The sequence below is a fragment of the Cyanistes caeruleus genome, unplaced genomic scaffold, assembly GCF_971803275.1.
Source record: "Cyanistes caeruleus unplaced genomic scaffold, bCyaCae1.hap1.1 HAP1_SCAFFOLD_140, whole genome shotgun sequence".
Classification (NCBI taxonomy): Eukaryota; Metazoa; Chordata; class Aves; order Passeriformes; family Paridae; genus Cyanistes; species Cyanistes caeruleus.
This window is the reverse complement of record NW_028255934.1, coordinates 361,814-385,366: the sequence shown is the minus strand read 5'-3', so window position 1 is coordinate 385,366 and position 23,553 is coordinate 361,814. Positions and strand designations below refer to the sequence as shown.

At 51.4% G+C, this 23,553-nt stretch overlaps 1 protein-coding gene across 1 annotated transcript; it reads left to right on the top strand.

The window, feature by feature from the left end:
* The first annotated feature begins 11,068 nt into the window (after positions 1–11,068).
* LOC147645977 (maestro heat-like repeat-containing protein family member 7) lies at positions 11,069–17,203 on the top strand. Its single transcript, XM_086874048.1, has 16 exons — positions 11,069–11,718; positions 11,818–11,973; positions 12,243–12,307; positions 12,417–12,566; positions 12,756–12,904; positions 13,209–13,356; positions 13,606–13,793; positions 13,883–14,020; positions 14,298–14,412; positions 14,587–14,724; positions 14,938–15,114; positions 15,251–15,406; positions 15,563–15,664; positions 16,035–16,137; positions 16,418–16,474; positions 16,764–17,203. Exons 1-16 carry the CDS (start codon positions 11,595–11,597, stop codon positions 16,961–16,963), a joined length of 2,166 nt encoding a protein of 721 aa, XP_086730174.1. The 5' UTR covers positions 11,069–11,594; the 3' UTR covers positions 16,964–17,203.
* The last annotated feature ends 6,350 nt before the right edge of the window (positions 17,204–23,553 follow it).

Here is a 23,553-nt window from a genome sequence, read left to right as displayed (position 1 = left end):
AGCTACTTTAGATGATGATAAAACTGCTAAAAAATTGAGAAAACTGTGGCGGACAGTTCATAATGTTCTTTTGCAGTATCAGGCTGAACAGGCAGCTGCCACAAAAGCATCTGCACCTATGTCAAAAAATAGATTATTAGAGGGAATTAATGAGTGTCCATTGCCACCCGCCACGAACACAGTAATCTTGACCCCCCCCACGCAGTCACTGTCCTCTGCTGCCGCTGCTAATCCTTTTGTGCCATCTCCAATTCCTTCACCTACTAACCTTGATTCTGGAACGGAGCCTTCGGCACCGTTACCATCCTCCCCTATGGAAAATAAATCTGTCCCTGGGGTAGGGCGTGAGTTAGGTGAGGCTATTGCACGGGAAAGAAGGGAGACATGGGCTACGTTGGCACGGAATATTTTGCAAGAGGGAGATCAGGAAATAGCAGATGTTGTATTGGAAGTAGCATGTCCTGTAACCTTTGCACCGATGCAAGGGGGAGGAATACAAGCTCAAATTACAGCTTTAGATTGGAAATGGTTATCACAGTTGTGATCTACAGTCAGTCAGTTTGGAGTGACCAGTGAACCGGTTAGACAGATGATTGATTATTTGTGGGGTACACAGATTTTGTTGCCTGCAGATTGTAGGAGTATTATGAAATTGATTCTTAGTCAGCATCAGCAGTTGTTGTTTAATGCACACTGGCAAGCTTATTGCCAAGAAAGTGTAAATGTGCAAAGACAGGCAGGTGATCCACTGCATGGGCTAACTTTGGAAGAACTTAGGGGATTAGGAGCATATAGTCAAGTGGAAGCACAAGCTATTTTGGGACCAGATAAGTTGAGAGAAGGAATGCGGTTAGTGCGAGCTGCATTTGATCGGATTAAGGAGCCAGGAGGTATTCCATCTTATATGGGTATTAAACAAGGGCGAGATGAGCCATTTGGAGCATTTATTGATAAAGCAGCTGCAGCTATAGAACGGGCAGGTGTTCCTGAATATATGAGGGGAGCATTATTAAAACAATGTGCATTACAGAATTGTAATCCAGCAACCAGGTCAGTTTTAAATTCCCTAAATGCTAATTGGACTATTGAGGAGGCATTAGAGAGGATGTCTAATATACCGGTGGGCTCACAGGCAATGTTAACCCAGGCAATTAAAGAACTGGCATCGAATCAGAGTCAGGTTTTAGCAGCTCTTGCACCCCTACAAGCAGCTACAACCAACAATGGCAGGATTCCAGCCTCCCGACTCAAATGTTTTTGCTGTGGCAACCTTGGACATATTCGGAAGGAATGTACTGTACCATCTGTTTGGTGCAATCAGTGTCGCTCCAATACCCACACTGATAGTGTTTGCCGCCAGAGATCAGGAAACGGGAAGGTCAGCGCGAGAAGCCGCCGCGCCAGGACACAAATAGCAGCTGCCAGAACATCAGTGCAACTTCCCTCCAGCCTGCCACAGCAGGGAGCCTCGGCCTGGACCTGGCAGCCTCAGTGACTGTGGATTTATTGACATCTCAGCCCTACAAGATTCCCACGGGAATTATGGGACCAGTGATAATAAATGGAAAAGCTGTGGGTGCAATAGTGTTGGGACGTTCATCTGCTAGTCTAATGGGATTGTTTATTTTACCTGGAGTAATTGATGTGGACTGTTCTGGTGAAATATATATCATGGCATATACACTGGCACCACCAGCCAGAATTGATAAGGGACAGCAAATTGCACAACTGGTGCCAGTACCACAATATACCCATCAATTGACACCATTGAAAAATCAGTCACGGGGTACGGGTGGATTTGGTTCTACAGGAGGACTTACATTGCTTACCCTGGGCTTAAAGACTCAACCCAAGCAAAAAGTTGTTCTCAATTACAACGGAGAATCCCACCAATTAGAAGGACTATTGGATACTGGGGCAGACTCAAGTATTGTTGCTCCACAGTATTGGCCCCAGGAATGGCCTTTGTTGCCTAGTATGGTTACTGTTACAGGGGTGGGAGGCTTAACTTTGGCAAAAAGGTCTCCACAAATCCAGATTCAATTAGATGGGAAGGTCATTAATTCTGTTTTGTCAATTGTTCCATTACCAGACAAGGTTCAATGTCTAATAGGGCGAGATATTTTGTCACAACTTGGTGTTACTTTGACCAATGAGCACCCTTTAGAGTAGAGGCCATTGTTTGGACTTTCCCAATCCCACTTAAATGGATAATTCAGGAACCAGTATGGGTTGAACAGTGGCCTTTAAAAAGGGAAAGTCTGCAGCAAGCTCATCAATTAGTGCTGGAACAATATCAACAAGGACATTTAAAGTTGTCAACAAGTCCTTGGAATGCCCCTATTTTTGTTATTAAAAAGAAATCTGGAAAATATCGATTGCTGCACGACTTACGTGCAGTAAATGAACAAATGGAGCCAATGGGGGCACTGCAATCTGCTTTGCCCAATCCTGCAATGTTGCCAAGAGATTGGCCCTTGTTAATAATTGATTTAGAGGACTGTTTTTTCACTATCTCACTGCATGAACAGGATACTTGCAGATTTGCTTTTACCTTGCCCTCATTAAATCGAGCAGAACCAGACAAGAGATTTGAATGGACAGTTTTACCACAGGGTATGCGTAATTCTCCTACCTTGTGCCAGCTTTATGTTGATAATGCTTTGCAGCCACTACGTGTTCGATGGCCTACAGCCATTATTTATCACTATATGGATGATATTCTTTTTGCTCAGTCACAACCTTTTGCAGATAAACAAGTTAAAGACATTCAAACACAACTACTTCAGAATGGACTGGTTGTTGCACCTGAGAAAATACAGCAGTCATCCCCATGGAAATATCTCGGGGGGACTTGAACTGAGCAGTATGTTGCCCCTCAGAAACTGTCATTGAACATGTCACTTCATACTGTTCATGATGCTCAGCGATTGCTGGGGGATTTGCAATGCCTTAAACCTGTTGTGGGTATTCCTAATGAACTTTTACAACCCTTATGACCTTTGTTAAAAGGTACTGATCCTACAGCACCTATACAGGTCACCAGTGAACAACAAGAAGCTCTCAATAAAATAATGGACGGTATCCAGACAGGTGTTGTTTGTAGGCGAGATCCAGACTTGGACATTAACTTTACTGTACGGTTTGGACATCAACATCTCATCGGTGCTTTAACACAGCAACAAAAGAAAACAGGGGAGATATGGGTATTAGAGTGGTTATTAGCACCACTACTACAGAGACATACCTTAATTCAAAAAATTGAAATTTTAGCAGATTTAATAAAACAAAGGTAGAAGCGATTGTGACAAATTATGGGTGCAGATCCAGCTGTAATTCAGATACCAATAAAAAAGGACACTTTAGACTGGTATTTAATTCACAGCTCCACACTGCAAGAAGCATTGCTTGACAACAGCAGTGTGGTCAGTACTGAGGAGGTGCCTCGAATACCACTACGATGGATAGGCCAGCAGAATTGGATTGAAAAGCCCAAACGATCATTTTGCCGTTACCAGGGGCATCAACGGTGTTCACTGATGCTGGAAAGAAATCTCGCACAGCTGCTGCTACATGGCAAAATTCAGAAGGACAACGGAATCATCACATTATTCCAGCTCAAAAGGAGGACACATTACAAACTCTGGAATTAGTCGCTGTTGTTTGGGTTTTGGTGCAGTTTAAGGGTCCTGTTAATGTGGTAACTGATTCTTTATATGTTGCAGGAGTGAGTGAACGTATTGAAAAAGCAGACATAAAGGAAGTAAAAAATCCTCGTTTATATGAACTGTTTTTGCAGCTTCAAAGAGCAGTAAAGTTGAGGACTGCTGCCTTTGCTATTATCCATATTTGTAGTCACAAATGGGATGTGGGTTTAGGAGAAAGAAATGCTAGGGCAGACCGATTGGTCTATAAAGATCCAAAAACAGGACTGTGGGGAGGTCCCAGCAAGGTACTGTATTGGGGACGTGGTTATCTTTGTGTGTCTACCCCCACAGGGCCTGTCTGGGTGCCGAGCCGATGGACTAAACCTGCTGATCCCAGGGATTTACCTTCAGCTGATCCAGAAAATTCTGCAGATACTTCTCGCTCTCTACCATCAACATAGAGACGGGATCTGATGAACTCTCACATGCAAATCTTGTATACAGTACCAGAGTGTGAATGTTATTCTTTTGTATGTTACATGTGTAAGGTGTGTAAAGAAAAGTGGTGGGCACATTCTAAGTGGGGTCGATCCCCAAGAGGGATTTGTACAGAGTGTTACAACTTTGAAAGAAATTTCACTGAGGTTGCATTACAGGAAGGTATACAAACAGGACAATTTGAAAAAGGATCTGATAGATGGTGGGAGATTTTTGCTTTTGGGATAAACCCAGAAAATTATTGTTATCATCCTAATACCCCTTTACCGTATATTATTGAAATAACCACAATGCGCTGTCATAAAACACTTACACAGGTCAGGTGTGATATTCCAGGGGTAAAAAATAAAAATTGGGAGCAATTCTTAAAACGGCAGTCTCGAGAGAAAGGGTCTTTCCCTGAAAGTTATCCCTGCTGCTGAGAAGATGGAACACCCTGTGGTTCAAAGCAAACGAATCGACGGGTGAGGCAGAGGGGTAAAAGAAAAGGGAAGCAAGATCTCACATGGGATCCAGCCAAGATGCTGGCTGAACTGCCACAATCTTTTTAAAGTCCTTAAGTGACTATCTCTGATCAGGTTGTTGTTTTGGTTTACCATGATAAAGGGAAATGAGGGGCTCTTGATTGACATAGATGAGAGACAAAATATGTGGATAATGTGGGCCAATCAAACTGGACAAGATAATTTTTGCCTTTCAATGGCTACCCTTTCAGATCCTTTTCGAACTTGTTTAGTGGGCGCACCTTTAGAGGATTCACTCAATGCCACAATGTTTAAAAAATGGACAAAGAATTGGAAAATGCCCAAGGAAGCAAAGAAAACATTATGTGAAATCCCATCAGGTAAATTCACGATCAATATCTGTGACACAGGTTTAATCCCAGCAAATCCCATTGGTGCTCAAATTTGGTACATTGCTACAGGTTTAAATGTTACCGGGTCAGAGCCACAAGAGTTAAGACTGTTAGGCTCAGCCCCTAGCAATTATTGTTTAACTTTTGTCAATTGGGCTAGGAACAATCATGCAAAAAGGTCTCATGGGCCAAATGGTACAAATGTTTCTCCACAAAATTTGCTGTATTTGCAAAATAATGATGCATACTGTGGCAATTGGTCTCACAAGGTAAATTCTAGCAGTTCACCTCTACAATTACCACCTGGTATTTTTCTAATCTGTGGAGATCGTGCATGGCAAGGACTGCCAGCAAACATTTATGGAGGGCCTTGTTATTTTGGGAAATTGACATTGTTTGCACCCACTATACAGCAACTATGAGGAGCCAATAGAACCAGGTTACGAACAAAGAGAAGTGTGTTCCAATTGGGGCCAGAATGCAAGGATCAGGTTGAACTTTGGGAACGTCCTACAGTGATTGTGTCATCTGTTTTTACACCTGGAGTATCTAGTGCTCAAGCCTTAACACAGTTACGACGACTGGCATGTTGGACAGGAAAACAGTTTAATATTACATCAAAGGTTTTGTCTGATTTGCTTTTGGATATGAAGAGTGTTAGGCATGCTGTATTGCAGAATAGAGCTGCTATTGATTTTTTGCTATTAGCACAGGGCCATGGCTGTGAAGACTTTGATGGGATGTGTTGCATGAATCTTTCTGACCATTCAGTGTCTATTCATGCTCATCTCCGACAACTACAGAACAATATGAAAATATTAACCATGGAAACAAATCCATTAGAGGAATGGTTTCAATCCCTAGGTCTCACAGGATGGTTAAAATATTTGGCACAAATGGCAATTGTTGTTATATTGATCATTGTGATTGTGCTACTGTTTATTCCTTGCATACTGCAATGCTTGCAAAACATGATGAAAAGGGCTACTTCTGCAGTTTTGTTAGTACAAAAAGAAAACAGGGGAATTGTAGAGGAATGGCTAGAGAGCAAAGGTCATGTTCCCATGCAGCAGTTAGCTGGGAAAGAATGAGACAATAGAGTACAGTTGGTGTGAGATGTTGCAAGGTCAGGAAGGCCTTAGTGATAACTGTTAACTGAGAACAGGACGCTGTGATCAGAAGAATGTGAATTCAGCATAGAAGAACGATCACAGGAATGTGGAATTAGGTGGAGTTGACCTTAAATAAAAATATCCAAGAATGAGCTTGCTTTTGCACTATGTATGAGCCTAATTATTGATGCTATATAAGTGGTTTTAGAGTTACCAATAAATGAGACTTGCTGATCATTCATATTGAGTGCTGCATTTCTCCCGCCAAACTCATCATTTATGTCCAAGTTCTAAACTGCAAATTTTCACACTCAAGACACAGTCATGAAGAACATGTATTTCAATTTCCTATTCCTTTAACTGCAGTGTAATATTGGAAAACATCCATAAAATCTCTCAAGGAAGGCAGCTAATGGATCCTTTTCACTAGCATGTGAACAAACTAAGGAACTAAAATCAAAGCTGAGTTCTCTTTTTCAAAAGATCAGTTACCTCTTTCTTACTCCAGTGTTATAGAAGATTTTTCACTACACATTTGGGGGTAATTTTTATCTTTCATATTTTTGGGGGGGTTTTTTTTGTTTGCTTTTGATGTTTTTGTTGATTTTTTTTACAGAAAACATGTCCTAGAAAAGGCATGTCCTTTGCTCCTGGTTCCCGTGTGGAGCAGCTCCCTTCCCGCTGGCTGAGCTGCTCAGGCAGAGCCCGGCAGCTCCTGGCCCTGCAGGGCTGAGGCTTTTCCCCGTTGCTGGGCACAGACTGATGGAGCAGCACTGCTGAACACGGGGACACGCAGAGGGAGCAGAGCAGCTGCCTTTGCCCACCTGAAGCTCCAAGGCCAAACTCTGAGCAGGCACGGCTGCAAGAGACTCGCAGGCTCCCTGTTGGCTCTGCTGCCCCACTTGTGCCCGGCCCAGCTCTGCGGGAGGCAGAGGGAGAACAAGGGGCAGCTCCCTCCCAGCCCCAGCCCAGGGACCCCTCCAGCCCCGGGCCTTGGGGCACTGTCAGCACCCGCTGCTCCAGCCACGGCTTCTGCTGGCACTGACAGCAACAACCAAACTGGGGCTGGTCCCGAGGGAGCAGCAGCAGTGCCTGGATCTGATCCCTCCGTCTGGGGCAGCCCCCTGGGGGAACAGAGGGCACAGCAAGAGGGACAAAACCAGTCAAGGTCAGAGACTGGGAAGAGCCAGAGCTGGGAGCAGGAACAGCTGCTTCATTGAATCCTGGAGAAAGCTCTTGGCTGGGTCAAAGCACTGAAAGGTGTGAAGGGCAGAGAGGAGGCCACACCAAACAATGCTCCTGTTTTCACATTTCCCCTCTCCATGTCCCAGAAGGAATTGGATGAACTTATTCTTCTCTCCCAGTTGTCTCCTTCAGCTTGAGCAGCTCAGCACCAGGAGCTGAAGGAGCTGAAGCCTCAGGCCACAAGAGCTGAGCAAGAGGGGGCTTTTGGACTAAAGTAATGCTGCTAAGTAATGGACCTAGCTGAATGCAGCAGATAGAATCCTGGTATTATAGAATCCATTCTGCTGGAAAAGACCTCTGAGCTCATCCAGTCCAGCCAGTCACCCAGCAGTGTCAAGCCCCCCACTAAACCTCGTTTCTGAAGTGCCAAGGTCTGCACAACAGGCCCTGAGTGAGGCCTGAACAACAGGCCCTGAGCCAAAGGTGATCTCTGAATGAACCTTCCAACCAAGGGTTATCTGTCCATCTGCTCATTACTGAAATACTCATGGTCATGAACACTGTGATAGATGTATCCACTCATCAATGAAACATGGATTGACCTTTCTGTGTTTAGAAGCCAGACAAGGCCATGAAATCTGACATCTGGCCTTGTTTGGGGTGTATGGTCAGAGACAACCCCCTTGGTTCCTCCTTGAGGCCTGGCCAGACTTTGGCAGGGACGCAAGAGGAGGACGAAACCAGATGTTCCCACACCAGAAGTGCTGTCAGTTTGTTTATTCAGCACTATCAAAGCTGGGCCCTCTCTCACAGCGGGGTTGGAGCCTCACCTGTGGCTGGAGGCACCTGCAGGAATTCCCAGTGTCTGGAGTGGCTCTCCAACCCTAGGCTTGTTTGTCCAAGTAAAATAACAATAACAATAACAATAATAATAGTAATAACAACACAATAATATATATTTATATATATAACTAAAAATCGATAATGTGAAATAATGCTGACAATTCCAATTTGTTACCTTTGGCTGCTCACTGTAACACTAAAATACCCTACAAAAAAGGACTAGCAAAGACCCAAATGTCAATGGTAAACATTGTGAACTGTATACAAGGAATAAAGGAGGAAGGGATAAAACTGGCAATTTTTATAGGGTTTGGCAATGCTGTGATGTGGAATGCTTTGTCTGTTCCTGGGAAAAACACAGTGATTAAGACTGCTGGGTTTTTCATGTAACACACTATCTACAAGCTGCAGGATTGGTTGAACAATTGTTAAAAGAGCAGTTGATAAAATGGGGAGATGGGAACCTGTCCCGGTGGAGAACCCATCTCCCAGATGGGCTCCATGCCCTTAACCATGGGCCCACTGGGAAATGGAAACCCCTGGGTGTGCACGGCTGCACCCAATTTGCAAACACAGCCATGGACAGTGAGACTTGGACTGCCTGGGAAATTGTTCTGGGTGTGATGGCCCCTGCCAGGGCCACCCCAGAGGCTGCAGGGCTGGACCTTCATGCACTGGAATTCATTAGGAGAAATCAGAAGCAAATGACAGTTTACAATACAGGAATAAGAATTCAGATTCCTCCAGGACACTTTGGTTTGATAACTGCTCACTGGAGCTTGGCCTTGCAAAGGGTTCATGTCACGGGAGGAGGAATTGATGCAGATTATCAAGGAGAAATTGAAGTAAGTCTGTTAAACAATAGTGAACAAGATTTGATTGTTCAACCCCATGACAAGGTAGAAGAAATATTGATATCGCAATTGGAAAAATAATTGTGAAGAAAGAATATCCACTTCAAATTGCCTCCATTTGTGGATAAAAAGAGTTTGGACCCAGCAGTCCTAATAAAGGAGCCAGAGTGTGGGTCCAGAGGCCAAATGGCCCTCCCAAGCCAGCTGAAGGAACAGCTCTGGGCAAAAACAACACTGTTTGAATCATGAGACCTGGGCAGGAACAATGGGAATATGTCCCTGCAGCCAAGTGTTCTCTGCCAGAACAAGTCGATGGGATGGGATATTGTTTTACAGACCCTGCCAGACCAAATCTCCCTGTTTGCCCCAACGGCCCCTTTGGAGAATGCTCAGATCCACAGGGCTCCATGTGAAGGCTGATGTGACCCTGAGGGACTTCCACACCAATTCCAGCCAGGAGCCTGGCTGTCCCTCAGGGACTGGGACCCGGCACCTCTCCAGCCAAAGGGAAAAGGACCCCAGCAAGCCTTGTTAGCCACAGACAGCGCGGTAAAGCTGAACAGCAAAGGACCTTGGGGACATTATTCTGGAATTCAAAAGGTGCCAGCTCCATGGACAACAGAATTATTGTTCCTAACGTGAATGAGGGTGAGGAAAAAGGATGAGTAAGCTTGTGATGGTAAAGCACAGAAATCCTTTCACATTGTGGCCTCCAGCTAGAACAGGGCTTGGTTTCTACCGGAAGGGAAAGCTCAGTCAATCCTGTAAAACTGATAATTGCATTCCTGTGTTCCACAGCACAGTTTTCTCTGAGTGTCCCTGCACTGGATCCGTTACGAGTCAGAGCCCATTGACAGAGTTTTGGCCACCCCACAGGGTGAGCCCTCCGAGGGAACCCCATTCCTCCCAACCTGAGCTGAGAACATACCCAGCAATTAGTTACATTGAGTATTTTGGCTACTTTGATCTTTAAATTTTCAAAATAATTTTGATGACTAATGCCTTGATTAAACTTCAGAGGTGTTTCTGGCAAACAAAGATCCTGTCTGACTCTCAAGATACAACTTACAGGTGTTGGGGGTTCGGTGTCCTTTATTTTCTATTTAGTTCTGGCTTGCCTGTGGAATTTTTACTCATGACTTGCAGGGAAAACTTAACTGCGGGTACTTGGTGGGTGCTTGAGGAAAGATAAAGAGTTTGGCTGGGCCCAGGGGGGGAAGGGGGCAGGAAAAGGGGAGGGTGGGGACAGTTTGGTGGCTTCTTCAGCTTCGGAGAAGAACACTTTGGGTACAGAGCTGTTGTGGTGGGGAGAAGGGAATTTCGCCATCACCCAGATGGAGCTGCTGCTTCTTCTCCTTCTTCCCTCTTCTTTGGTGGCCTCGCACCCCCTGTCCTGCCGGGACGTGTGGCAGTGCCAGCCACCGCCACGGAGCTGCTGATCCACCTCAGCCACTGGCCCGGGATCTCAGCTCATCCCTGCTGTTCCCAGCTGAGTGTTCCTCAGAGCCCTGCAGGAGCACCAGCACTGACTGCCAACCCGAGGGGGTTTGTGAAACAAAGCCTCTCCTCCATCCTTTCCCGTCTCAGCCCAGAAAGCTGTCACAGGGTCCCTGGCTCTGTTTTCTTGCTAACGCTGTAGTTATTGTTGTTTGTTTGCCTGGTTATAAATATTAGTAAAGAACTGTTATTCCTATCCCCAGATCTCTGCCTGAGAGCCCCTTGATTTCAGGATTATCATAATTCGGAGGGAGGGGGGTCTACATTTTTCATTCCAAGGGAGGCTCCTGCCCTCCCTAGCAGACACCTGTCTCTCAACACTGAGACATTTCCATGAGTAAATTTTACAAAGTTTTCAATAAAATTCTTATTGATAAATTTGCCTCCATTTCATTTCTAACAAGCTGTTCCTAAAGATCCCGTCAGGCTGTCTTAGACACTTTGGGCAAGGGATTCCTTCCAAGCTGGGCCACTTGGGGGGGGGATGGGGGCGGCCCCAGGGCAGAGGGCAGGGTGTGCAAGGGCCCTTTGTGACACGCTGCAGCACGGTCACCGTGGGATGGTGGCAACGGGAGCAGATGTCAAAGGGCCCTTTGTGACACGTGCTGCCATAGGAGCTGGCGGTGACAGGGCAACGCCACAGTGCTCGGTGCACGCGACGGGTCAGGACACGCCAGAGCGGTGCTGTGAGGAGCCCCCGCACAGCGCACTCCTTTGTGTCGGACCTGGAGCTTTTCTGAAGCACTATTACTACAGGTGACCTCGAGGCCAGACCACAGGTCTTGCTGACCTGTGGCCTTGCTGAGCCTTCCTTCTTAAGGTTCTCTTGAGGGCAGACCGTGGGACTTGGTGACCCGGAGCTTTTCCGACGTGTCGCCCATCCCTGCAGTCTCTGCCCTTGAGACCAGACCACAATCCCTGTCGAGGAGCCTCCTGTCCTTGTGGCAGGAGCCCTCAAGACCCAAGTGCAGGACTCGCTGTCTTGCAATCTTGCCAGGACTTGAGTCTTGCAGGTGCCTTCCAGGCACGACTGCAGGACTTGTTGACTCCGAGCTTTTCCGAGCCATCTCTCCTGCAAGTAGCCAGAAATCCAGTCACTGCCATGGAGCAGCGACCCCCAAGAGTGCCCAAGTTGGCCTGGCTTGAGGAGGAGGAAGAAGAAGGCTCTGGAGCTGTCCTGGCACAGGAGTCTGAAGAGGTGCAGGAGTTCCAGGCACCACAGGAGGGTGAGTTGCAGAGCTCGGCCTTAGGGCCAGTGCCTGTTGCCAGCTTGGCCCCATCCCATTCCATGCCATGCCATCCCCTGGTGCTGTTCCTATGGAAAGGATTGGAGAGTCTGGAAGAAGATACGGAGCAGCGACCCCCAAGAGTGCCCAAGCTGGCCTGGGTGGAGGAGGAAGAGGAAGAAGAGGAAGAAGGCCCTGGAGCTGCCCCAGCACCAGAGACCGAAGAGGTGCAGCAGTTGCAGCCACTGGAGGAGGGTGAGTGGCAGAGCTGGGCCACAGGGCTGGTGCCTGCGGCCATCTTGGCCCCATCCCATCCCATTGCATCCCATCTCATCCCATCCCACACTGTCCTGTGGACACACACCCATGGACAGCACAAAAAAGGGGCTGGGGCTGCCCCCGCAGCAGTGGCCGTGCTGCATCCCCTGGGGCATCCCGGGACTGTCCCTGCCTGGGGAACGCAGGGCTGGGCTGTGCTCTCCGGCCTCTCCCGCAGCCCCTCAGCTCTGGCTGCTCTTTGCCAGATGCAGCCATGGACGGCACACAAGAGCAGGACACCGCCCGTGGCCGCTTCCGCAGAGCAGCGCAGGTACCTGCAGCCATCCCCACCTGCGCTGGGCTTGCTGGCACTGCTCAGCCCAGCACCGCACTTGGAGCACTCCATGCAACTTCCCTGCCTTCCTGCCCTTCTCCTACAGTTTCTTTACCAATACATCAAGAGAATTGGCAAGGAAGACACCAGACCTATGGACACTGAGGTCAAAGCATCCTCAGAGGTCTTGGTAGAACAGAGCAGCGCTGCCCAGCTGGATCTGCTTGTAGAGACGGCTCTTTTCAATCCAGAGCAAGTAAGCAGCCTGTGGCCAGCCTTTGATCCTCCAGCAATTGCTTGGCTTTCCCAAGCCACGCCTGTTGCTCACTTGGAGCTTTTGAGGCCATGGCAGCGTGCTGGAAGAGAAGCACTTGTCTGAGGAAGAAGCTGGGCACATTGCTGACTCCCTCTGCTGGCATTCCAAGTCTCCCTGTGCCTTCTCCAGGTGCCCGGTGTGGTGAGGTACATCCACCAGTGGCTCATGGCCAATGAGGCTGCTGAGCACAGGATGGACTGGGCCCTGATGCAAGTGGCCGAGGCAGAGCCCGATGATGTGGCCATCACTCTCCTGCGGGTGGCCCCAACGTGTGACAGGTATGGGGCCCAGCTGCCCCGAGGCCTCAGGGCTCCCCAGCCCATCACCCTGTACAGCCTGGCCCTGGGCTGTGAGCAACACAGACTTGCAGGGCCCTCTGGCTGCTCCCTTTGCCAGCCCTGCTACAAAGTCGGCCCCCGAGCCCGCTGCCGTGCTGCCAGCCTGCCCCTCAGGGGCCTGTCCCCACAGGGCTGGGCTGCCTGGCTGCTGCTGCCACTCAGGGCCAGTGGGCACAGGCAGAGCTGGCGGCCAGCTCAGCTCCCCGCTGCTGCCCAGCCCACGGTGCTGTGTCTGACCCCGCAGAGCTGCTATGGCCATGTGGACGACCATCTTGCTCTCGCCCTGGATTTCAGAGGAAGTGACACCGCTCCTCATCAATGTGGTGGGGAGCTGGCCGCAGAAAAACCTGGGCACCTCTGATGGGGACAAGACGGCTGTCTTTTCCCTGACTGTGAGTTTCTGGAGCTGGCCTTTGCTCACCGCAAGGCCGGCCGCCTCTCCAGCAGCTCTGTTGCCTCCTTCCCCCACTGCATCTCCCTGCTTCAGGCACTGGCCACAAACCTGGCCTAGGGGCAGCTTCAGGGCCACCAGGCCCGCTGCTCCCCCTGCGTCTGCCCCGGCCTCTCCCTGCCACGCTCAGGCCCTGCCACACGGACACCTCGGCACTGAGCGCTGTCTCGGGCTGCTTTGTCCTCTACAGGCAACTCTGGTGATGTGGAAGATCCTCCAGGGGCCCTGTTGCCCACAGATCCTCACAGTCTATTTCCCCCGCCTCTTTGTGCATCTCCTCTTCCAAACATACTTCAGTACTTTGTATATGACAGAGGACGTCCATACCTTCTGGAAGGAATGCCAGGAGCAACACGGCCTCTCCACCAGCCCCAACAGGTGCTCCATGCCACTCCTCCTGTCCCTGCCACTTCCCCAGCCTCAGAGCCAGCGCTCCCAGCGTCACCTGGGCTTTGCTGTGCACACAGGTTTGCAGTGCAGACCCTGAAGGCCCTGCTCTGCAGTCTCCACTTGGAGCATGTGGTGGTGGCAATGGAACGCAAGCGTGGCTGGGACACGCTGCTCTGTGCTGACACCCACCACTATGCCGTGGGTCTGCTGGCCAGGTGAGCCCCCCTTCTCCCCACTGCCTCTGACATTTGTGCCCCCTGCCCGGGATGCCCCCACAGTCCCCGTGGCCATGGGCCTGAGGGCCTCGTCACCGAGGGATGGCCAAGGAGACTGCAAAAGGCTGCGAGAGGAACCTGTCCAGGAGCAGCCACATCTCAAGGGCCCAAATCGCCTCACAGGGTGCTGGGGCAATAGGACAACTGTGTCCATCAGTCCTGGGAGAGGTTTCTCGCACCCTTGCTGAGACTCTTTCTGCCATTTTCCGCCTTCCAGGGTAATGCGCCGTGCATCCATCCACTTGTGCAAAAGCATCTTAAGCTACCTGCTTGAGGTGCTCAGCAAACCGTTGCCACTCTGGGATGTCTCTGCCATGGCATTCCTTGTGGAGGTGAGTCTGATGGCCAGCACTACCTCGCTCAGCTCCCTGCCAGCCCTGTCCCCTGGGCATAGCCACAGCTGCCTGGGACGGCACCCGCCGCCCTGTGCTGCTGCCTGGGCCCAGCCCTGCGCACTTCCAGGCTCCTGCCGGCCGGCTCCCCTCTCACTGCCCTGTGCCTTTCAGCTCCTAGATTGCCTGGACTTGAGTGACTGTGGTGACAGCCTAATGGAGATCTTGTATAAGTACCTGTGGTACAATTCCACAGAGATGCATCACCAGGTTCTCAGGGCTCTCCTCCTGCTAAAGGACCATCCCTCCATGGTGAGAAGGGGGCAGCAGCTGAAGCCGTGTGGGCAGCATGAGGCTGGGCAATGCTGTCACTTGGCCTTGGCTGGCCTTTGCCTTGGGCACTGAGGCAGCTCCTCCCAGCTCTCCTGCCTCCTGCTTCAGCTGCCCGAGTGCTTTGGGACAGCCCTTTGGCCTCTGGGCCCTGCGGCAGCTGCCCGGGCTTTCACACCCTTGTGTTCTGCACAGGCCGAAAGAATGCAGAGCCTGACAGGAAGACTAGTGCACCTCCTGTGGGACTTGGACAGTGACGTGGCCAGGATGAGCACTGCTCTTCTGAGCCATATTTTCCTGAAAGAAGACACCCCAATATCCTGGCGCAGGGCCCTGCAGCTGGCTGAGCCGCTCCTGAAACTCCTGGACAATGTAAGGCTCTGTGCCCCAGCCACAGCCACTGCCTGCTGCCCGGACACTTTGTGCCCTGTGCATTTGCAGGCCTGCGCCGATGTGGGCCATAAGAAGCCAATGATAAGGTCATTTTTCCTTCCTTCCTTTCATACAGCCTGATAGCCACGTGCAGCTGCTCTCCATGTCTCTCCTTCGAAGAGTGATGTCTTCGGCAGAAGAAGAAGGAAGAAAGCCCCTGAAGGAACGAGTGTACCAGAGCCTGCTCCCACTCTTTTTCCACTGCCAAGATGAGAATCGGCATGTGGCAGAGGTGAGGACTCCTGGGCTGCTGCTGCGCCTTGGCAGGGGGCTCAGCTGCCTCCTGCCCTGACGCAGGCTTGCAGGCTGCAGCCTCCTCCAGCCCTTGGCACTGGGACACTCCTGTGCCCTGCCTTGTGGGGCCATTTGCGGCTCTGCTGCTCCCCAGGCCTCTCGGACAACGCTCCTTCGCGCGGCTGGCTTCCTGAAGAGGACAGACCTGGAAAAAGCTGTGAGGAAGGAGAAGCTGTGGAAGTTTGCCAAGCTCGTGGTAAGGACAGCCTGGAAGTCCCAGCCTCAAGCTACAGAAGCCCCCTGGCCCCGGTGCTCGGTGTGTGGGGCTGGCAGCTGTGCCCCTGCCCACTGCTGCAGCCGGGGGCCGCACGGCTTCTTCTCCAGCCCCCTGTGGCCTCGAACCGGGTGCCGATGGAGCCCCAGCCCAGCGGGGCTGCGGGCCGGGCCGGCACCGCGGCTCCCCGGGCAGCAGCCGGCCCTCTGCCCCCTCCAGAGCCCGGCGCCAGCGGCTGCTGGCCGGGCCTCAGGGCTGGCCGGGCACGGGAGGCCGGGGCTAGCCGCAGGCAGCAGCGCCCGGCCGAGGGACAGAGCCCGCGCCAACCCTTCCCTCCTGCCGCTCTCTCCAGTTGGCCGACCACAGGATCCCCTTGGCCGAGCACCTGCGTCGGGCCCTGCAGTACCTGCAGGACCCACAGGAGACCCTGCGAGCGGCGGCCATCAGGGTCATCGGTGAGTCTCGAGCCCGGGCTCCCTCCCCGCCCCGCCGCAGCTCGGCCCCAGCCCCGGCTGCTGCCCCGGCAGCGGCACCCGGGCCCGGCGCCCTGGAGCCCCGGCTGCCCTCGGGGCTGCTGCTGCCGGCCTCTGGCAGCCGTGCCCTTGGGCTGGGTCAGGATGCGGCAAGGGCCCGGGCTGAGCCCTGCCGGGGCAGGAGGCCGTGTGGCCACAGGGCTGGCAGCGCCGCTGGCAGGGAGCTGTGCTGCTGGGACCCTGACAGGCTCTGTGTTCTCAGGGATGGCCGGGGAGCAGCTGAGGGGGCAGCACGCAGAGCTCCAGGTTTTGTGCAGAGGTGAGCCAGGGCAGCGGGCTGACAGCGGTGGCTGTCGGGGCAGCTGCAAGCCCTGGCCAGGCTGTGGAGGGCTCTGCTCCCTGTGCCGATGAGGGGCGGCGTGAGCAGAGCACAGTGAGATTTCAGGGCCACGTGGGGCATTTGTGGCCAGCAGCTTCGGGCTGACCCCCTTGGTCCCTGCTCCCTCCTGGCCAAGGCAAGAGCTGGCTGGCATGGCCCTGGCAGGGGGCTCTCGCTGGGCCCCCGCAGCTCTGGGATCTGACCCTGGCTCTGTTTGTCTCTCTTGCAGCCCTCGAACGCCTGACGGAGGACAGAAGCGGTGCCGTGTCAGACCTGGCACTTGAGACGCTGTATGTCCTCCGGGCCATCCAGAGTGCCCGATATTCCATCCTGCAGAGGATGCAAGACCAAATCCTCAGGGCATGGAGGACACGGCCTCGTCTGTCGGGCCTGGGCTGGCTGCGCTGCTGGAGATGTGCTCAAGGCTGATATGGGACGTTCTGTTTGCTGGGGCCACCTGGGCCAGCCGGGAGTTTTTATTTCATAAGGATTGTTTTCTTCTATTTTTTTCTTTTTAGTATGTAAATAATATAGGATATGTTAGGGCTGAGAGGCTCTATCTTCTGGGGCCACATGGGCCATCTGTTATTTTTTTTTTCATAGAGATTATTCTTTTCTTCGTTTCGTTTCCATCTAGTATGTAAATAATATAGGATATGTTATAAACCACAAGAGTCCCAAGACCTTTCTTTTGCTGCCCAGGTTGTGTGGGGCATAGGGGAAGAGAGGGAAAAGGGTTCTTGTGCTCAGCAACCTGCCGGGGCATGCGGTGGTGCAGGGGAAATGGCCAGAAGCCCCTTGGCGTTTGGTGGTTGTGCTGAAGCCACAAGCCCTGTGGCAGGCAGGAAGCGCCATCTGTGTCCTGCTGCCCGTGTGTTGGTGCCGTGATGGCTGAGGAGCTGCTGGAGCTCCTGTGGGGCTGCGGCGCTGCTGCCGGGCCAGGCTGGGGGAGCCCCTGAGGACACGGGGTGCTGGGAGGCCGTGAAGGGATGAGGGGCTGCGGAGGCCCAGACGGGACAAGGCAGTGGGAAGGCACGAGGGGGATGTGTGAGGGAGTGGGTGGCAGGAGGTTCCAAGGGGACAGAAGGCCCTGGAGGAGCCGGGGTGGTGGGAAGCCCTGAGGAATTGGGTGTCAGAGGCCATAAGCAGCCCCTGGGCAGCCGCCTGGTCCCTGACACCCGGCTGCTCCGGTGCTTCCCCAAAATGTCCCCCCGGCCTGCAGCAGAAGGCCTGGAGGCTGGGACATCACCCCAGCGGGAGGGTGGGGACAGCCCGAGGTGCCCAGGCTGGACTGGCTGGGGACATGGAGGGCAGGGGGTGCTGCCAGGCCACGGCCACTGGGTGCCTCCAGGAAGGGGCAGTGGGCAGAGGCAGGGCTGGCGGCCAGCCCGGGCCCTCGCGGCTGCCCAGGCCACGCTGCTGTGACCGAGGCCCCCCTGACACAGAGCTCGGGGCCCACAGAGCTGCTGCCACCATGGGGAGGGTGGCGATGTCTCCTCCGGCAGGGCTGCCCAGTGGCTGCTGCCCAAGCGGCTCTGGAGCCCACAGAAACAGCAGCAGAGTGTGCCCAGGAACAGCAGCAGCCCCAACGTCGGCACCTGCGCACTGAGGCGTCCGCAGCAGCCCAGTGCCAAACAGGGGGAGGCTGTGGGCACAATTGCCTTTGCTTTGGCAAAAGGCTTCAGCAGAGTTGGCCACAATGGCTTTCTCTTCACTTGCAGCCTCACAGCAACGCTTGCCAGCTTCAGCTGCAGCCTGTGCCCGTGACTGACTTGGATGGCCGTGCTTGAGGGCGAGCTCGCCTTCCACACTCAGGTGTCCCAAGGCAGCGGCATTGGCGCCATCCTGAGAAAGAGAGAGAGAGAGAGAGAGTCTGACGGGGCAGGAGCCCTGTGCTGCAGCTGCCCTCCCTCTCTTCTGTCCAGACACCTTAAAGACACATGAAACCAAATCCTGGACTTGCTTGGAACAAAGGAAGAAGCAGCATGCGCTGAAAAAAAGCAGGGACTTACACGGCTCAGTTTTGCTCTCCACTTGGGCAATCCCAGAATCCCTGAGCACTTGGTGTTGCAAAGTATCATCAACATCATCCAGTCTCCAGCCACCCTGCCATGGGCACAGGTGGTGTGCAGGCACAGGTGTCACTAGAATTGGGAGAACACTTTTCCATGTTGACCTTTTCCTCTCCTGGATTTCAAGCAAAGATCAAAAAATCATCTGGTGAATGACAGGTGAATAGTGTAGCTCACAGAACTAGGAGTAGGAGTCTCCAGTGGCCCATGGTGTGTCCATTCAACCATTGTTAGATTGTCCAGTTGGAGCTCAGCCCGATGCAGCCTGGGCACAGGCACCAGGCTGGTCCATTTCAGCATCCCAAAGTCTTGGTGGCTCCCTGTGCACCCACTGTCTCCTGAATCCATTCTTGAACTCCCAGTTACTGCTGTGCAGGACATGAGAACACAGGAACAGCTTGTTTGGCTCATTCTTGCCTTTGCTGCTCCTGCCTAAAGGAATCATCAGGACTATATGCTGATGGAATGGGATCGCCAAACAGCAGGGACTTTGTAGTGTCTAAAACTAAAACCTTGTCCGACTGTTCAGGCACTCTAAAATCACGGGGGAGAATGACAGCTTTGGTATGGAAGAATCCTAGAAATCTTGACTTGTGATTTTTCTAGTCAAGGATTTGAATGCCAATGTGGAAACTACCAAAATATTCAAACTTGTTTTCATTGGCAACCCCTTTGAAATGGCATCAGCACACCTCCAGGGGACAGGGTATGACAGTGGGGACAGTACTTGGCAGCTCATGGCTTCAGATGTGGGAGGCAGATATTTTGCCTGGGTAGAGATCGAAGTTCAAGTTTTCCCATGGTTTGGATTGACTCGTCATTGCAGGTAACTTTAATCAATGCAAAAGGATGTAAAAGCAGAGTTTCTGGAGAATGTGCACTAGGGAGGAAATAGGGAGAAAACCTTGAACACAGCCAGCAGGCTCTGGAAAAATTTATAAAAGTTAAAATTAAAAATAGATGTAGCTCTCTGACTGTTCAGGCAGGCCTCTTTGTGTCACTCTGGAGGTGATAGTAAAACATTTTAAAATCTTAAGAAATTCGGGAACTCAGAAAGAAAGTTAGGCTTGGCAAGCCCAGGAAAAGTAGGCCCTGGGAAATGTTAGGCCTTGTGCTTGCTAAAGATCATGTGAAACTGCACCTGTGTAATCAATATATGATAAATGATAGAATTGTTAGATGTGATTAGATATAATTATTGTTTAAAGAACATGAGGAACAATGTTAGGGGGTTGGGGCGGATCAAGAGAAATCCATGCTTGGGTAAAAACAATGCATACAATAGAACAATGTAAGTTTAATAATTAATATGTAAGTTGTATAATGATAGCGTATAAAACATGTTCAGCTCAAAACCAAGATGGGTCAGTGTCTTGGTTCTAGAAGACAGGTGTCCGCTAGGGAGAGCAGGAGCCTCCCTTGGGATGAAAGAATGTAGACTCTCTCTCCAAATTATTATAAATTTGAAATCAAGGGGGCTTTCAGGCAGAGATCTGGGGATAGGAATAACAGTTCTTTACTAGTATAACCAGGCAAACAAACAAACAATAACTACAGCAATAACAAGAAGACAGAAACAGGGACCCCAGGACAACCTTCTCGGCTGAGATGGGATGGAGGAGAGGCTTTGTTTTCACAAACTCCTCGGGCAGTCAGTCCCGGTGCTCTTGCAGGGCTCCGAGGAACAGTCGGCTGGAACAGCAGGGATGAGCTGAGATCCTGGGCTGGTGGATGAGGTGTATCAGCAGCTCTGCGGCGGTGGCTGGCACTGCTACACGTCCCGGCAGGACAGGGGGTGCAAGGCCACCAACAAAGAGGGGAGAAGGAGAAGAAGCAGCCGCTCTGTCTGGGTGATGGTAAAGTTCCCTTCTCTCCACCGCAGCAGCTCTGCAACCCAGCACACAAACGTCCTTCCCCGAAAAACCAAAGAAGAACCAGCCCAAAAACTGTCCCCACCCTCCTTTTCTGCCCCCTTCCCCGCCCTGGGCCCGGCCACTCATTGTCCGTTGTGAGCACCCCTAAGTACCGGTAGTTAGGTTGTCCCAGCACATAATGGGTAAAAATTCCCCGGGCAGGCCAGAAGGACAAAACAAAAAAAAAAGGACACCTAACCCTCAACGCTATCCACCCCGAATTTTTTCCCATACCAAAATGTTACATCAAATATTAAACCTTTAAATTATACACGAACACATACTACTTTAACTATATACATATGTACATGCAGATACAGATACAAGCACAGTGTCATGGGTAGTTCACCCTAAAACCAGGTCCCCTTGGGGTATGCACCGGGTCTCTCCATCTTTTTGCATCACCCACCAAGTGCAACCTAGTCCTTGAGCAAAGACAACTCCACGGATTGGACTGTCTTTGCTGGAGGCAGAATTAACCCAAACAGTTTTTCCCAGCATACCTCTCATATGTACCACTGGAACCTTATCTCCATCTTTCGCTCTAAAGGGCTCAGATTGGGCAGGGTTTGCTCTGTTAGTGGAACTTCGGGTGTTCACCAACTATGTGGCTTTTGCTAAATTAATTTCCCAGTTCTTGAAAGTTCCCCCACCCAGTGCCTTCAAGCTGGTTTTAAGCAAGCCATTGCACCGTTCAACGTTTCTAGCAGCAGGTGCATGGTAGGGGATATGGTACACCCACTCCATGCCATGTTCCCTAGCCCAGCTATTTATAAGGCTGTTCTTGAAATGAGTCCCATTGTCTGACTCAATCTCAGGGGTACCATGCCTCCAAAGGACCTGCTTTTCAAGTCTCAGGATGGTGTTCCGGGCAGTGGCATGAGGCACAGGGTAGGTTTCTAACCATCCAGTGGTGGCTTCTACCATCGTGAGCACGTAGCGCTTGCTTTGGCGGGTTTGGGGCAGTGTGATGTAGTCAATCTGCCAGGCTTCTCCATACCTATATTTGGACCAACGCCCACCATACCATAGCGGCTTCAACCGCTTGGCCTGCTTGATCGTGGCACACGTCTCACAGTCATGGATAACCTGGGAAATACTGTCCGTGGTTAGATCCACCTCTCGGTCTCGTGCCCACTTATAGGTGGCATCTCTCCCCTGATGACCTGAGGCATCATGGGCCCATCGAGCTAGGAACAACTCTTCCTTGTGTTGCCAATCTAAGTCTATCTTTGACACCTCTATCTTTGCAGCCTGATCTACCTGCTCATTGTTTTGGTGCTCTTCATTAGCCCTACTCTTGGGGACATGGGCATCTACATGACGGACCCTCACAGACAGTTTCTCTACCCTGGTGGCGATGTCTTTCTACTCATCAGCAGCTCAGATTGGCTTTCCTCTGCGTTGCCAGTTGGCCTTTTTCCATCTTTCCAGCCATCCCCACAGAGCATTGGCTACCATCCATGAATCCGTGTAGAGGTAGAGCTTTGGCCACTTCTCTCTTTCAGCAATGTTCAGGGCTAGTTGAACAGCTTTGAGTTCAGCAAGTTGGCTTGATCCACCTTCTCTTTCAGTGGCTTCTGCGACCTGTCGTGTGGGGCTCCATACGGCTGCTTTTCACTTCCGGTTCATCCCTACGATGCGACAGGAACCATCAGTGAACAGAGCATAGCGTGCTTCTTCTGCTGGCAGTTGGTTGTACAGTGGAGCTTCTTCAGCCCGTGTCACTTGTTCCTGCTCCTCTTCATCAGTGAGACCAAAGTTTTCACTTTCCGGCCAGTTTGTAATTATCTCTAAAATCTCAGGGCGATTCGGGTTTCCAATACGGGCGCGCTGTGTGATGAGGGTGATCCACGTGCTCCATGTAGCGTCGGTGGCGTGGTGGGTAGCAGGAACCTTTCCTTTAAACATCCACCCCAGCACTGGCAGTCGGGGTGCCAGGAGGAGTTGTGCTTCTGTGCCAATCACTTCTGAGGCGGCTTGAACTCTTTCATAGGCAGCTAAGATTTCCTTCTCTGTGGGAGGGTAGTTGGCTTCAGACCTTCTGTAGCTTCGGCTCCAGAATCTCAGTGGTCGGCCTCGAGTCTCCCCAGGCACTTTCTGCCAAAGGCTCCAGGACAAGCCATTGTTCCCGGCTGCAGAGCAGAGCACGTTCTTCACATCCGGTCCGGTTCTGACTGGGCCAAGGGCTACTGCATGAACGATTTCTTGTTTGATCTGAGCAAAGGCTTGTTGTTGTTCAGGGCCCCAGTGGAAATCATTCTTTTTTCGGGTAACCAGGTAGAGAGGGTTCACGATCTGGCTGTACTCAGGAATGTGCATCTTCTAAAAACCTATGGCACCTAGGAAAGCTTACGTTTCCTTCTTGCTGGTGGGTGGAGACATTGCAGTGATCTTATTGATGACCTCAGTGGGAATCTGACGCTGTCCGTCTTACCACTTTACTCCCAGGAACTGGATCTCTCGAGCAGGTCCTTTGACTTTGTTCTTCTTGATGGCAAAGCCGGCTTGTAGCAGAATCTGGATAATCTTTTCTCCTTTCTCAAATACTTCCACTGCTGTGTTCCCTCACACAATGATGTCATCAATGTACTGCAGATGTTCTGGAGCCTCACCTTTTTCCAGGGCAGCCTGGATCAGTCTATGGCAGATGGTGGGGCTGTGCTTCCACCCCTGGGGCAGTCGGTTCCAGGTGTACTGCACTCCCCTCCAGGTGAAGGCAAACTGAGGCCTGCATTCTGCTGCCAGGGGAATGGAGAAAAATGCATTAGCAATATCAATTGTGGCGTACCACTTCGCTGCTTTGGACTCCAGCTCGTACTGGAGCTCCAGCATGTCCGGCACGGCAGCGCTCAGCGGTGGAGTCACTTCATTCAATGCACGATAGTCCACAGTTAATCTCTATTCTCTGTCAGACTTGTGCACAGGCCAGATGGGGCTGCTGAAGGGTGAGTGGGTTTTGTTGACCACTCTTTGGCTCTCCAGCTCTCTGATCATCTTGTGGATGGGGATCACAGCATTTCGATTTGTCTTA